Source organism: Cydia amplana, chromosome 10, assembly GCF_948474715.1.
Source record: "Cydia amplana chromosome 10, ilCydAmpl1.1, whole genome shotgun sequence".
NCBI classification, from domain to species: Eukaryota; Metazoa; Arthropoda; class Insecta; order Lepidoptera; family Tortricidae; genus Cydia; species Cydia amplana.
In genome coordinates this window covers 4,784,933-4,802,308 of record NC_086078.1, presented here as the reverse complement: position 1 = coordinate 4,802,308, position 17,376 = coordinate 4,784,933, and the positions used below count along the sequence as shown (strand labels likewise).

At 35.8% G+C, this 17,376-nt stretch overlaps 1 protein-coding gene, 1 long non-coding RNA gene and 1 other non-coding gene across 6 annotated transcripts in view; 2 read left to right on the top strand and 1 right to left on the bottom strand.

Annotated features, from left to right (window-relative positions):
• Window positions 1-17,376, bottom strand: part of LOC134651510 (uncharacterized) — a 213,947-nt gene that overhangs the window by 195,619 nt on the left and 952 nt on the right. The gene's annotated exons all lie outside the window — the stretch shown is intronic.
• On the top strand, window positions 1,959-5,691 carry LOC134651534 (diuretic hormone class 2). 4 transcript variants are annotated; one of them, XM_063506637.1, is made up of 5 exons: window positions 1,959-2,064; window positions 2,513-2,617; window positions 3,442-3,462; window positions 3,547-3,567; window positions 5,468-5,691. In XM_063506637.1, the coding sequence occupies exons 1-5, from the start codon at window positions 1,982-1,984 to the stop codon at window positions 5,595-5,597; spliced, it is 360 nt and encodes a 119-aa protein (XP_063362707.1). In that variant the 5' UTR covers window positions 1,959-1,981; the 3' UTR covers window positions 5,598-5,691. The 4 variants fall into 4 exon arrangements, with proteins under 4 accessions (XP_063362707.1, XP_063362710.1, XP_063362709.1 ...); XM_063506640.1 differs by lacking the exon at window positions 3,547-3,567; XM_063506639.1 differs by lacking the exon at window positions 3,442-3,462 and having other exon boundaries at window positions 5,468-5,687.
• On the top strand, window positions 8,417-8,488 carry Trnae-uuc (transfer RNA glutamic acid (anticodon UUC)). Its single transcript has one exon. It is a non-coding gene; the product is annotated as a tRNA-Glu (tRNA).

The window sequence follows — 17,376 nt, the reverse complement described above, 5'->3', positions numbered from 1 at the left end:
TTTATACCGGTACCGTACTTTGTATTTCAACCGGTATAGTTTTACCTTCAAAACGAACCGGTATTGATAAATAATAACGGTACCATACCGCTTATACCGTAAAGAAAGCATGATGCAGTCTCTGCTTTGCACAATTATTGTGTGGACAAAATTCTTATAATCACCGAAACATACATACCTACGCACATAATGTCATTGAAATAAAACATTGTTATTTTATAGTAAATTTATATAATACTCGATATATACACATAACAATAACCAGACCGCAGCGGTATTAGCCTGTAAGCTTCATCTCTTGTCTCCAAATCCGCAAAAACTAGTTAGTACTAAATGCTGGTCTTGCTGTTATTTTATTCTTGAAGATTATGGCTTGTTTCTTGATTATTGAGAACAGCACGTAATCGCACACATATAGACGGAACGAACGGCAACAAAGTAGGTGTAGACACTAAGACTTTCAGGTATTAAACGAATTACGCTTCGTATTAATAGGTAAGTAATATTTAAATGAATATATAATATTCTCTAACGTAAATACAAGATTACAATTGACATCAAATGTCATTGACGTACAGAAGTCATATACTTTTTTTTAATGACGCAAAATTGATACCAGCATAATGAAAATCAATCCCAATCAGTAAAACGAGTCTTTAAACTTTTTTCATTTTAAGCGGGTTTTGAAGGAACAAGTTACTTAAATTCAATTGTAATCGTATTGTTTTAGGATAGTTTACTGCTGTTTTCGATCGTTACGACCTGTAAATAACAACAAATCAAATTTTAAATAAATGTATTTACCCTATTTTTTGAAATACAATTTATCTACTGGTATACATTTTCGTATGCGTATATGATGAAATGTCTAAATAATGTCAAAAACGAGCTACGACGACGTACACGTCTGCTTCGATCCAAGGCCAGCGGCCATCTGACTCGAAGAAGAATTTTGAGTGATGTCGTCAATGTATGGAAATTGTACGAAAGTTTACATTTGGGATTGAATTTTTGTGTTGTATTTGTGAGTAAAAATATAAGTAGATAATAATTTGCTAGTTTAGTTATCTAGCTTTCAAAATCACACAACAACTCAATTACTGTTAAAGGCAAAACTGTAATGCGTGTTGCTCAAACGGAACTCCATATTTTGATTTTTGGATACTTTTAGTGTCGATTTGTAGAGAATTACAGCAAATAAAAAATATTATGCCGTGAAGAGCCGGTACACGGCTTCTTCGTGAACAAATTTACGTATAATTTAATGCAGTTATTAAACATTTCTTGAACAAATTGATTGCACAAAGTGAGCTCTAAATCGAAAACGTCATATACCGTCCCCTTAACCAGTATTGGCCGAAACGTTAATGCAATTGAAAATGTTGGCCATTAACCATTATACATTGAACCGTAAACTGTAATCGTCCGTTACGGTTTAAGGTTCAATTTATAATGGTTAAATGCCAACATTTTCAATTGCATTAACGTTTCGGCCAACATTGCCATTAACACCTTCGCTGTGACAATAATTAGTGTAATTCGTAATGAAGCATAGATAGGTACTTTGCATGGGGTCTTTCGACCCCATCCCAGTTTAAACGTGTTAAAACGGATGTTGATGTTATTTTACTATTGAGTTCATAATTAAATCGTATAAATAATTGTACAATAATGTTTAACTCTTCTTCTTCTCTCTTAAATTAACAACGGGACACATTACCATTGACAGTCATTTGCATTTTTTGAACCAGAATTATTGTGCTATTGAGCGCCGAGGAGATTTGAGTGCACCGCCATCCTTTTTTGGGTTTCCACATTCAATTTAACCTAAATAAATGAATTATTCACTTGTCTTAAAATAATTTGATTTATTCCCAAAGCTTTGACTTGTCAGTTAACTACTTACTTTGTATAACCTTTATAATCATCATCATCATTCTTCATCATCTTTGTATTAACATCCTTTATTGTTGGTTCCAGAATGGTTCGAGCAAGCTGTGTCCTGGCAAGCTGCGCGCTGGTGGGACTCCTCCTGGCGGTACCGGCGGCGACTTACCCCAGGTAGTGGTATTTGATCCTCTTTGTCATAATCGACTACGTTAAACTTCTTTGTTTTCTTAGTTGTCAGCATACATAATTCAGGCAGGCGTGGCTCACTCCGCAATTTCGTCGCGTCGCTACAAGGACCTACGAGTACTTGCGGCCCACACCAATTTTGATGTCTAGCCATAGGGGACGCCTGCTCGTAATAGTCGCGTTTTGTTAGAGAGTGAATCTTCTGTACCTAGTACTATTATTTATTCTGTGATTCAGGTACAAATATCCGTGATAAATACGCAAATCGAGTAAATGCTCTTACCGAGATTCGATCCCGGGAACTCCTGTTTCGTAGGGTCACTTACGACTAGATAACTAGAAAATTCTAGAATCTGGATATAAACTTACCATGATCATTTTTGGTATAATCAAGAAAAAACTTCCTTATTTAATATGTTTATTATATAATTTACAGTCAAAACAACTACTACCGTAACGACGGCCCCTACGACCCTGAGGAGATCATGGACATGCTGAACCGCCTCGGAAACCTCATCCAGATGGAACGCAAAATGGAAAAGTAAGTCCATGCCACCCATGCCATGAACTAGGCCATTTATGTGACCTATACAGTCTACGTAACATATCGTCAACATAAAGTACACCTACCGGTCAATAATATTAATAAACGCTGAAATACTTTCATACTTACTCGTATCGTGACATCAGCAGGATGTACGTAATGAACCTTACAGACTTCTTGTTTAGCCAATGAAAAGTTATGGCAAGTAGGCCAATCCGAACTTCCATTTTTATGTTAAAATGATATCTAAATGTTGTAATTTTGTTATCATTCGCGCCCGCATTTCGATCGCACTTGTATTGGCGCGAGCGAGACATCATATCTCGAGACTTTTGTGATTAGACATTAGATAACATATTTATATTTTTGACCGGTACTGTACAATGTACGTACATATAACATTTTCTGCAATCAATCTGCAATCATATTTGCATGACTATTCTCCGTCATGTGTTTTCAAAATTGATTGTATTCATCTTTAAATTGAAATGAATTGGCAACCCAACTTTAAATTTTAAATGTTACGGATATTTTAAAGATTACTTAAATCAAGGCTCATGCAGTAATTTTAGGTTATTTTTAAATTGTGGTTAAAGTAATAGGCGCCATTTTTTTTATTAATTATATTGTTGAATAAAAAAATCTTAGTAGACCATGGAGAAACGAAAATTAAAAGTTTCAAGTCAACACAACTTATAATTTGTTATAGTGGTGTTTACTATAAAAAATATTTGAAGAATGCTCATATTTACCTACTTACCTGATTTAAGTAATCTTTACTCATATTTTTCATATTTTGACCTGTTTCCGTCTGTCCACAGCTTTAAAGACGACATTACTAGGTACGTCTTAAAAGCGAATGAATATTATGCATTTTACTGCATGTATTTTAATGATCATTTTGACATGTTTTCATTTTTCCACAGTTATAAAGATGACATTACTAGGTACGTTGTGGCATGAAAATTATGAATGTCGTTATATTTTTGTGCATGAATAATTGATTATTTTAATAGCGCTTGCATATTTGCATGATAATTTAAGCATACTGAGTTTTTATACACCGAATTTTAGTTTATTTTAGTGTCAGAAATAAAGACAATGAATTTTAACATTTTTAATTCAAAATTAATCAATTTAATTTATCAAATGCTCAAAATGAGTCCCATTCTGTTGAACAAAGTCGCGCTCTTTTGATTATTTCGCTCCCTGTCGATTTTTTAACCGACTTCCAAGTCTCAAAAATTTTAAAATTAATTGTCTTCTTTTTATTTCTGACACTATGTTATTTAGCAAAAAATAATCCTTAATGGGTGCCTCACAATGGGTGGAAAGAGCACAAAATAGAACAGAACGGCAAAAATTTAAGGAGGCCTGTAGATCTTAAAGATTGAAAAGGGCTAAAAGGCCTTTCGATCGGTATGATAAAGCTACAGGGTAAATTTTCTCGTGTAGCAGGTTCGATTCCCGGTTCAACCATGTAATTATTATAAAATCTATGAATGCAGTTTAAATTGTTTTTTTTTTAATTAAAGTAATGTGTTCTGTCAGTAAAATTACAATATTCAGGGTACTTTCCCTCCATGTGGCAGATGGGACGCCCTGTATATGCCTATATTTATTGCACTCTTATGATTCAACCTGTATGTTATCGTAGAAACTGAATAGGTAAGGTACTTACCCATTTTTCTTAAATATATTTACCGCAAAGGGAACATTTTTTTTTGGGCGAGACACAGCATTTTGTAAAAGTTTGTAAAACTCTGCGGTATTTTTGTGTCCGTTACGTGTTTCGCCAACTATGTCGGAACATTTTTAGCATTGCAAATGCCGTTTTAAGGAAAAGTTGTATAACTCAAAATAATTCTAAGCTTTTACTGATAGGTTTTTATTTCAAAATTTTCCTTTAGGCACCATAATATTTTTCTTTCCCTCTATTGCCATTATGTTTTGCTTTTAATGTCTAGAAAAATCGTAATAATTACATTGACATAGTATTTCGATATTATAGACAGATATTAATAAGATAGTATCTTTTTAAATTATTTATCTAATAAAGTAAGATTTATAGTTAAAAATTATAAAAACCTAAAATTCAGTATAAGTTAGATGGATCTATATCTAAATCCCTAAAGTATTTTCTCCTATCGATGCATTCCCTAATATTGTTTCTCATAATGATCAGTAACTGATCATTATGAAAATTAGGGTTTTTAGTGTTAGGACAACTGTTGTCCTAACACTAAAAACCCTAATTTTGATTATCCTAATATTGATTACTTATCCTAATGTTATTATGCATATTATATTTTTTGCGAGGGTCGCAGTTGAACCCTAACCTAACCCACTTTTGTGGCAGCAAGTTCTAAAACCTAACCATTTTTCAGAACCTTGCATTATGGAAAATAATCGTTATGACAAATGATCGTTATGGCATGTGCCCATTAGGACAAACCAGTTAGGGCAAGTGACTTTAGGACAAACGTTGTTAGGGATTCAGAATGACACCCAAGTTAGATACACTTATGGATATTTTGGTATTTATGGCACCATTATTGATAGACTATTAGTAGGTATCGTTCCTTAGGCCTAGTCTGCCTATATACAATGAAAATGCCCATAAGTACCATGTGCGAAACACATCGGAACTTCAATTTACATATTTACAAAAATATCATTTTTATTTCCTAGATCCATACAACAAACAATTTTGATAAGGACACAAAAGAAATATACCTAGAAATAAAACAATAAAATTAGCCCCAGTTCGCATAAGCGATGGCCTTATCGTGTCGTGTCTTAAGCTGACTTCATATTTTTTTTTGACGCATTCATTAAATTTTCCAGCGAGAAACGCGCCATAGACCTGGGTCTCAGCCGCGGCTACTCCGGCGCCATGCAGGCCAAGCACCTACTCGGCCTCGCGGCGGCCAACTACGAGGGCGGCCCCGGCCGGAGGCGGCGAGACGCGCACTAGACGGAGGCCTAGAGGCCTGCTGCGGAAGACCTCGTGTGACGCGCTGCTATTATTTACCTAGTTTTCAATGTCTCCGAGACCATAGCCAATGTGACAATTAAGAAGAAGTGTCGAAAATTAAGCATTTTACGGGTTAACTCACGTATATCGTGACCGCTCTGCTCACGCACTATTAGTGCTTGAAAATGGAAACCTTAGGCTCTCCGAAACATGTCACGCAAATGACTAAAAATACGTGAGTTGAAGCGTAAAATTAAAAGTCGAAAAGTAAAAATTAATCAGGATGACAGATGCGACGAAGTCATGCCATCATTTCCATATATGAATTATTTAAATTCGACTGACGTTTTCTATAATTGGCACTTGGCTAGGCTAATGTTTCTTTTGACATGTTACTGTTGTTCTAGTCATGATGAAGTTACTTTATCTTGCGTATTTTTACCAGCTCTAATTGATGTTAGGTATTTTAATTAGTCTGATTCCTAGATTTTTTTGTATACAATCAAATTAGGTATAGCTATGCTGTTGAATTTCTTAAACTTTGTTGTTTATTTTATAATGTTACTTTTGATTTAGTCAAATTATGTTGAATATAAGTACGTTTGCCTGTTTTTACCTAGATTATCTTATTTACTTATCTTTATCTTAGATTCTGAAATATTTTGTATACATATTAAATTAGATACTTACAGCTATTTTTTGCTCTACTCCTATTGGTATTTTGGGTGTCATAACAACAGTACCAAATGTCATGTTACCACTTTTTATGACATCCATAACTAACATAATTATGACTATTTTCGTAGGTATGTCACATGGGGTCTTAAAACTATATCCGATCAAAATTCCTATCTATAACAGTACCTATATATCCTAAGCCTCTCCATAACCTTTTCACTGTAAAATGGCTGGTAAAACATTGAAAATCATCTTTGTAGATATCACTACTTTTAGTATCGTTGGTATCCTATAAAATATTAATGTTAATACGAAAATATGACGCAACAAATGCACAAAGCTTTGTATGTTATAGTTACCAAACGTGCATAATAACCTTGGTTGGCCTTTAAAAATTCACAACCTTTTCAATTGTTTCATAACCTTTTCTTTTAAATCTCCTTTTCTTATGGATAATTTGAATCGGATGGCGTACATTTTAACTGATTATAAAATACCTTTCATTGTGTAAAGGGTAAGTACATGAAAGAATCCAAGAATGTTGTTTTAATTGCTGCGAATAAAAGGTATTGAGAAATATAAAATATGATATCAATTCTACATTAATAATTCACTCTTGGAATGATGCCATATATTGCGAAGTTAATATAGTCAGACCAAAATGCACCGACTTTGACGTGAAGAAATGTGGGAGTGCCATAATAACGTCATATCTTCACAGAAAAAGTACCTATCTACTTAATGACAGCTTCACTTTTGGTCAGCCATTGGTCCCGTTCTAAATATTGGTATATTTAAGATAAAATCAGTATCATATTTTTATGTTAATAAATATGGTTCGAAGAATCGATTGTTTAATTTATATGTTTTATGATTTGGTGAAAAAAAAAACAGTATTTAACGTTCTAGTAATTGAATTTCCTTGCAAATTTGTTTTAATTATAAAATAAGAGTACTTACCTATAATAATAGTATAACGTATTTACCTACCCGTTTCTTTACCTACCTACCTACTTACCCATAATGTAAGAATTAATTCTGTCTTTCTGAATGTACGTGGCAAAATATTTAGTAAATAGTTAGATAGATTAATAAAATAAGTGATAAAATACCTCCTGTCTAGAGTTTATTGTTAAAAATAAAGAAATATTCATATTAACGTTGCTGTGTTTGCATTATTCTTTGACAAATTATACGCAATATTAAAATATTAAGCTATACATTAACAATATCTTTGATGCATTCAACGGTGTTTTTTTTCTATCCCAAATACATTTCATAATAAATAGTGCAGTAGATTACTTCAGAAAAAAAAAGTAGTTACAGCACCATTGAGCTTATCATAAGCTCAAAAGCTTACCTAGTAGTACCAGCTAGTAGTATACATGGTAGTACCTGCTATTATTTACTCTGTGTCAAAGCCATTATTCCATTTTAAGCATAATTTGTAAAAGCGCCATCTATTAAATTGTATCGACACTACTGTAAAACTAGGTTCATTTAGTAACCTGAAATTGTAGTAAATAATTTGAGAAAACACCAACGCCACCTACAGCACAAGTTCAACATTAGGTACCTACTGAAAGAGCTATAGGTGTCCCAACACTGTTCAGCACAGCGCCATCTATCAAAATAATGTGACTCTAACTATGTACTCTTACTACCTTACGCACCGTTCTTCCGAATGCCACTCATATCCGCTAGATGTCGTTAAAGGCACGTAATTATTCTTGTAGGTGACATGGTAATGGCAGCTAATAGGTTCTAAAGTCTATTTTTTTATTCGGTAGACTGAAATGACAGTTAATAGTATGAAATGACATTTCATGTTCATACTATTAACTGTCATTTCAGTCTACCGAATAAAAAAATAGACTTTATAAAGTCTTGTGTAGTAAAGCAATATTTTAATTGTCTTCTTGGCTAATTATCACCATTTTACATAACAAAACAGTGAAAATGGCATTATTATTACTACAATGATTAAGAACACTTTAAACTCTCGCGTTTTGTACACATATTTTAACCGTTTAATCACACAAACTTGATTGTACTAAGTTATTAAACAATCGCAGTAGACCCGTTTGCATGATTAAAATTGATTGAGAAGATTAAGCTAAATTTCGGCGTTGACTATAACATCCCGTATGGTCTAGTGGCTAGGATACCTGGCTTTCACCCAGGAGGCTCGGGTTCGATTCCCGGTACGGGAAATTTTTTGTTTTTGTTTTTCTTGCTAGCAATCTAATTCAAAGGAGCGATCGTCATTAAATATTTATCATTCAAAATCATCGGTTATAACGCTTTTACTTACTTTACTTTACTTTTTTTAGATTACTTGTACAGATTACTGCAGATACACATTATGTGGATAAATTGCAACTTTCTTACCCAATTTTTATTTCTTTATGAAATACCTACTTAGTTTAGTGTTCCCCACAAAACTTTGTTCGCGGAACACTTATGGGATCACTTCGGTCTTGCAAATCAGTTAAATGCGTTTTTCTCAGAGACCGTTTGACGTAGGTAGATACCTAAAATTTGGAACAGTTGTAGCAATTACCACAAACCACAACTAATATTTATTACTCAATGAGTTCGGCTGATTATTTAAAGTCCATGCCCTAGTTCAAAATACAAAAACATACGAAAATCCATTTCAAAGTCCTATTTAAAGCGTGGACAGTATCCACGCTAGAGCAGATATTGTGCACACACTTGGATGACCACGTTTTTACAATGGCCGAGCCAGTGGGTATTTATAAAACCGTTAGGGTTGAAAATCCACACTCGATTTCCTTTGGGTACTGTACTATGGTGTTAACAACATGTTTATGGTTAGTAGAATAAAAACGTGTGTGAGAATATTTTGGATTTGAACTATGAAATTCTTATCTCTGAAAGGTAAAAAATGTGGTATGTACCTACTCGTACATATTAAATAATAAATACTGAGCAACTTTTAATATTTTTATACATATCGGCTAGATTATCATAGGTAAGTATGTGTAGGAGGTACCTATATGTTTTCAACAAAAAAATTTAGCGATTTCGGGGTTGACTCAATATCAAAAGTTTAACCCACCCATTGGGTATGGTCAAATAATATATTATACTAAATAATATACCTATACTTATAGGTAAGTATACCTACCTATAAGTAGGTAACAATAACACACTGCATCTAGCACACCGGAAAAAACAATAGAATAACTACAATTTTGCATTACCCCTTTAATTCAATGTTATCATAATACGATGAACACGAGGTTAAGGTAGTTAATATTATCATACTAACCAATATTACGGACATGGTTCTCATGCAAATAAAACTCAATTGAATCCAAATAAAAGTCTGTGTTTGTGTCATTAAACTCATAACAGTCCTAAAATACAGTTACGTTTCCAACAACATTATTACAGAAACTTCACTCATTTTACTACGATAGTACGCCAAAGTCCTCACGTAGGACGATACAGGTACCCTTACCACGAGTTTACCTACAGGGTACTCGCCCGCTATATTATTATCCTCCTGACTGCGTTTCAAAACTTGTATCATGGGCGTTTATTAAGCAATTAAACAATGACGATTTGAAATAAGTTTTAGTAAATTTACAGAATTACAGCATAATTAACTTTCCACTCAGCCTCAGTTAGATAAAGACTGACCTATCACTATCACTACACCGTATAATAAAACAAAGTCCCCCGCCGCATCTGTCTGTTTGTGTACTTTGTGTATATGTTTGGTCGCAATAAACTCAAAAACTCCTGAACGGATTTTAATGCGGTTTTCACTAGGGATTGCTCCCGGAATTCCCGGGAACCGGGAATTCCCGGGAATTCCCGGTTCTCGCCATACAAACTCAGTACCGGGAGCAATCCCTAGTTTTCACCTATCAATAGAGTGATTTTTAAGGAAGGTTCAGGTGTATAATTTGTTACGGTTTTGTGTAACCCGTGCGAAGCCGGGGCGGGTTGCTAGTCTAAAATAATTCGAAGCTTTATCGACTGACGTCACACGATGAGAGATTCCATAGTAAAGGGCTAGGTGAACGAGTGGGAAGATATTTCATTATAAACTGCAGTGTACCGGTTATCGACCTCACCCCCTTCTATTTATAGATCTATGCCTATGCCTTTGTGCGCGCATTGGGGCGGATCGAAGCGAATAGGTTAATAATGTATAGCGAGCATGCATACAAATGGGTATGTAGTAATAATAGGGACAAAGGGTACGATAGGTACAATATATACTTGTATATAAAACAAGAAGATCGTATTTACAATCTAGAACTACTGTAACACCACCCAAATCGGTTCAGTACTACAACTATGCTCCACATGAACCTACGATACGAAGTATAAGAATACAAATGTTATTTTTGGTTTTGTCTGGGTTTTTTCTTCCATTCATAAAAATATGTTGCCATAGAACTACGTTATTCAATTAATAGTCAGCTCTGACTATTAATTGAATAACGTCTGATTTAATAATTGTAAAAGATTTGTAAAAACAGTGAATTTTTCAGTTACGAAAAAGTGTTTATATTTTCTTATTTTATATAAACGGATCGAGACATTGTCACAGGGCGGATACGCCATACATCAAAAATGATTTGCGTTTATATGTGTGCGCGGCACGTCTGTACACGCGTCATTGAGTTTCTGACGGAATCCTGACATGCTCTCAGTAGAGCGACTTACGCACACATTCATGTCGTGGCCTGTCGCGGGCGAGGTAATCCGAATCGGGGCGGGGCGGTGCGTGTCCGTTCTGTATGATAATACTATTACTTATTCTGTGACATTGTGTCCAACTCGCTCAGCCTTATTGGCAATGTGCGAAGTCGGTGGAGGGGGAAGTGGCGCTGATCGTCACAAACACAGGTAATGTCCGATATTAGTAGGTACTAGCGGCAGTCGCTTGAACTAATTTTACTCCATAAGATTTAACGTAGAAAGTCCGATAAAATTAGGGCAGCACCAGTCGTGCACATAACGAATATCCTTATGCCCTACAATCTACATGATTTGGCGACAGTGACGTCACAGCACACAGTTTTACGACATATTTGCCCGTTAGATTAGATAAGGGCAAGTTACTGCCAAGTTACTGTCAGGTATTTATAGCAGGTCGATATACGGGTAAATTTACGGTAGGGAATTAAAAAAAAGTGAGACTGTGACAAGGACAAACAATTATAGCGCTTTCGCTGCTACTCCTACTGAAAGATACATACCTACGACTATCCCGTTCAGTCATTTCCCCCCACCCCTCATGCCTGATCCAGTTATACTAGATTTATGCTTTCCAGCGACAAAGTGTGGAAGTCTCACCATAAACGTCAACTTACTACTGCCGCCATACAATCTAAGTTATGCTTCCTTAACGACATTTTGAAATAACATGAAATTTCCGCACTAATATGCGAATCCGAGCGAGATGCATAGAAAGTAAGTTACGCAGACGTTAGCGAATATGTCAGGTTGACACTGCCAAGGCATTCGTAGTAAGGCTACAGTTGAAAATTCAAATTAGGTACTTACATAATTATGTCTATGTACTATGTACCTACTAGTTTTCGTTGCTAGAAGTCTCGTTAAACTCAATGAGAACTCAATAACATTTCGTTGGCAACCCTGCGGATACTAAACCCTTAAATGTATACTTACCTATTTAACTTAGATACCCAAATAGCAACTCTAACTTTTTACAGTTACAGTAAACTAAAGTTAACATGCTTAAAGTATTACTTTAAGAAGCTTTAAGCCCGCTACTTCAGAACTCCAGGCTGTCCAGAAGAATTTCATTACAAAATGTACTTGAAATAACTTGATCATGTCGAAGCTTACCTACTTAAAAGTTCTTCATTACGTAAGATCCGCTTAAAGTAATGTTAGGATTAGGATTGAGACCAGCATTACTGCTTACTGTTAGTAGTAGTAGTAGTAGCAGTAGCACCGCCCACAATCTCTCTGCTTTGCCTTAAGGTTGACTGGTAGAGAATGCTTTTCGCATTGAGTCCGCCTTTTGTACGATAAGCTTTTCTTTTGTGCAATAAATATTAAAAAAAAATACTGCGGCAGTATTGCGGCGCGACATTGTTATTTACTTGCATTAATTGCTGCTCAAAATGTCAAAATCGATGTTGCTGTCCGGATTTTCGACATTAACGGCAGCAATGTCGCGCCGCTAAACTACAAGCATTATTGCTGCATTGCTGCAGGAAACATCAAAAACCGGCCAAGTGCGTGTCGGACTCGCGCACTATTGGTTCCGTACCATTACGCAAAAAAGGGCAAAAAAAACACGTTTGTTGTATGGGAGCCCCACTTAAATATTTATTGTATTTTGGTTTTCGTAGAGTATTCGTTGTTATAACTACTTATAACGGCAACAGACGTGTCGTCTAACTATCACGGTTCATGAGTTACAGCCTTGTGACAGACATACAAACGGACGGACGGACAGCGGAGTCTTAGTAATAGGGTCCCGTTTTTACCCATTGGGTACGGAACCCTGAAAAGGTAATTTTATCAAGCCATTTCTATTAAGTTTGACGTTTTCAGCGGTACTTACCTAACGCAGTTGACAGGGCTAATTACTGCGGCAGTATTGCAGCGAGACTGCAGCATTCCTATCGCAAGTGTCCAAATCGATGTTGCTGCCCGGATTTTGCATAAAATTGCCCGCATAAAATTGAAAATACACAATGGCTTCGAAACTTACTTCCTTGAGAATCAGACATACTATCTCCGGATAAAAATGTATGTTTACATAATCAACGTTTGCAATTCCTACATATTTATCTTAAAAATAATAAATCAGTGGGTATAAAGTCTATTTTTTTATTCGGTAGACTAAAATGACATTTCATAGTATGAAATGACACATGATGTTCATACTATGAAATGTAATTTTAGTCTACCGAATAAAAAAATAGACTTTAGGTATAAAAACTTGTCAAGTGATAACCCCGTGCCGACACTCACAGCTCGGTCATAAAACTGCGGCGCGCAAAGGAGATTCACGGTTCGTGCGCGGTTATAAGTTTCAATTTTGCTTGCAGGCGGCGATATAGGTGTAATTTTATACCTAAATCTGACTTTTGTGAAGGAGTGAATTTTCTGTACGGTAGTACTATTAGTTATTCTGTGGTGGCGGGGTGGCCAAGGGGTTCAAGGCGTTAGCCCGGATTGTTAAAGACGCCGGTTCGAATCCGGCCTTCACCACTGGATTTTTGACATTAACGGCAGCAATGTCGCGCCGCAATACTGCAATGAAGCAGTAATGCTGGAGCAGTCTGATTCCTAATGACCTTTAAGAAAGATACAGGACAGAACCGATTTTCAAAAAAATATCGTTTTATAGGGTTTCGTAATACCTCAAAAGGATAAAACGGAACCCTTATAGGATCACTCGTACGTCTGTCTGTCTGTCTGATCATTCCCCCCTCCCCTTTATCTCCGAAACGACTGGGTCTAAAATTTAAAAAAAAACACAATATAGTTCTTTACACCAGGAAAACCTATTAGAAATGTGCAGTCAAGCGTGAGTCGGACCCCTTTACGGAACCCTTGGAACGCGAGTCCGTCTTGCACTTGGCCGGTCTTTTACAACTTTAAAGTTCAGTGAAGTTAGGGAGAATGACCCTTAACTAGATAATTTTAAATCGACTTAGTTCACTAACTGCCAGATAAATTACTTATTCACCTAAAAGCTTTGACTGCAAAAGTTATAATGACCGGCTAATAAATAATAACTAACTTATGCCGTTAGTTACGTTAGTACAGCCATAGAGAAATATAGTAAGACAAGAGTGCTCACTCCATACATCAGTTCAGACTATTAATTTCAGTGTCTACATCTAGCATCGAGTAGCGGAACTATCAGTACTGCTACATCTATTGTCAAGTAGCAGTACTGATAGTTCCGCTACTCGATGCTAGATGCTAATAGTTTTTTTGGTACTAAAACTGATGTAAGTATGGAGTGAGCACTCTATGTATTTTTTTCTCTATGGTACAGCTATCAATTTTCTCCCCTGTGTAGGTATTCTAATACATACCTATATCTCATAATAAGCTAGATAAGTAATATTTTAGGCCTCCGTACCCAAAGGGTAAAAACGAGACCCTATTACTAAAACTCCACTGTTCGTCTGTCTGTCTGTCACCAGCGGGCGCAGCATGGTTCCATTTTTATCGCCTGTGACTATGCCCGTCACTTTCGCACTTACATACTTGTTAGAACGTAACAGGCATGGTGACAAGTGATTAAAATGCGACCGTGCTACCGCCGCAGGCTGTACTTAAGTATTATCTCATGAACCGTGATAGCTAGACGGTTCAAATTTTCACAGATGGTGTATTTCTGTTGCCGCTATAACAATAAATACCTACTAAAAACCGAATAAAATTAATATGTGAGTGCCTCCCATACAACAAACGTGATTTTATTGCTATTTTTTGCCTAATGGTACGCGCGGAACCCTGCGTGCGCGAGTCCAACTCGCACTTGGCCTGTTTTGATTTTGATAATGGTATCAGTCGATCAGGTTTGTTTTTCTGTAATTTTATTTATGATAGCTAAGGGTTACATAAGTCACATAGACCCGTATAACTAAAGGTCACAAATACCTATTGGTCAAACCAATTTGTCAGTAAATAAGAACCAAAAAACTAAACTCATCCTTTTCTTTTGGGTGCTAGTACTAGTGTAAGACAAAGATCTCTGTCTATGTTTGAAATAAGACAGTCCTTTGACAAACTATAACACTCAATAATAACATCCTTGGCCTCGCCAGGCAGATATCTTAGTGATTTCATGCTTCGGAAGACAGAGCAGAGAATTCTCGCTTGAAAAGAATTCTGGAATACTCTTAAATGGAAGCTGCAATGCCGAAGTAATAGAAATTCGCGTCCCTGAGGAGGCGACATTTAAGAATGTTTTGATTTGACTTTGCTTTATACATAATATACATATATATGTATTACGTATATGTACATTCGTATTTATACCTAGGTAGAGAGGTGTACACTTTTAGCTATTGTAGAGGTAAGTTTCAATTCTCAAAACACGTTTAATTTCAAGAAGATTCACCAATTATTTGACGAGTTGTCTGCCCTACCTGTCTGACCCCTGCTTATGAAACCGATACTTATAAAAACAGTCAGTTTTGCTTTTGACCTTCCTTCACAAACTTAGTTAAACCTCACACTAACATCAACAAAATGGTACATAAGTATATGTAATTGTACACTTTACCTTGTGATTGTGTTGACCTTGTGATTGACTAGTACCTATTAATTTGGCAAAAGCTCTTTCTGCAACAAACTCCCGAAACGGATAGCTGTCTAACCATTCCAGCAACTAACGTGACCCATTTCCAACGCTTTCCAGCTTTCATCGGAACATCCACTTGAATTTGACGTTATTCTCTTCCAATGCCTTTATATCGCCAAGATTTTAACTTACCTACAAAAGTTCATATAAAAGCCTAGAAACGTTGGCTTATACGACGTTGTAAGAGTGCGTTGAAAGTATTTGTTCTAGAGCAAATAGAAATACCATCAAATCAATGCTCTGAACAATCTCTTTGACAAGAGGAAAGTGATCGAACACTTGTGAGAGTGGATGACGACTTGTGTGGTAGATGTTTAGACATACAATTATTGGTTTTTATACGAAGCTATTGATATATAGTAGGTATTTACAAGTAAGATTTTATTGACCAAGCGAAAGCAAATCATCAGCTTGGGCAAAAATATTTCGTATGTCCGGATTTTCTCCTCTACTACAGGTCGCATTATTCAACCAGAATTCATGGTGAGCCAATTCGATCATTATATAGGATATTTTTCTCGATACAGTTTTCAATATGGCAAGGCCATAGGGGTCGGCGAGGTCTGCTCTACAGCTCACAGAGCTATTAGGAATTAAGTTCCTTGGTGCTATAATTGCTGCCAATTATTGCATAATAAGATCTCAAAACGCTACTCAGGTTGGATTCAAACTTCTAGCGACGTCTGTTGAATTCGCTGCAGTTGAGATTCGCGGCACGTATCGGAGTATCGTCTGAACGTCTCTATTCCGAGGGAACTTCGATTTGAATCTTAGATCGTCTGAAACGTCTCTAAAATCACACATGTGCTTATGTAAATCTGGGGCCCATTTCTCGAATTATATTTGTGTGTTGTTATGGAAACCCATGGCTGTTTCGAGCTGCAGCGCCAAAAGTGAAAATATCCCTAATGATAGCCAACCTCTGTCAGGAGACGGCACCATAAGAAGAAGATGGAAACCCATACGATTTGACAGTTAGTGGACTAGTAATATTAGTCCGTTCGAGAAATGGGACTCTGTATATTCTTTATGAGACAGGAATTTCTGTTCTCAAGGTGTCTCAGGTAAGATTTAAGTTGAAAGGACTAAGCTACGTAGGTTTATAAACTCTCTGAACTTCGAATGATTTCATCGACCTTTCATGCGAGTCTAAAAATACTTATAAAGGACCAAAATAAACGAAAACGTTAAGTAAGTATAACGAATTACATAACTAAGAAAAAACGACTTACCTACTTAAGATAAAAGATAGTTTATTCAAGTAGGCACAGTTATAATGCGCTTATGACAACACAAGCCTTATTGAGCTTACTGTGGGACTTAGTCAATCTGTGTAAGAATGTCCTATAATATTTATTTATTATTTATTATATTATTATGAACGTCAAATAAAGTTACACCGGCTCCAACCTACACCTCTGCCCCGAGAAGATTTAAATCCCCCCTCAATTGGAGGAGGGTATCCCATTATGGGACCGGCAACAAACTCGGCGGGACACATTTTTACAGAAAAATTATATTAAATTAATTATTATTTTACAGACCCCTCTCTGAATAAATTTTTACATGTATATTCAATATCCATCTTAAAAGAATATTAAATAAAAATCATTCGGCCAATTACCTAATTCCATACAACACATGGTTAAAATGATAGAGTCCCAATTATGTTTCATTATTTAAGTAATAATGAAACGTTACGTTACGTTTACATAATTTTAAGCTCCATTAGGATTAGATTATAACACT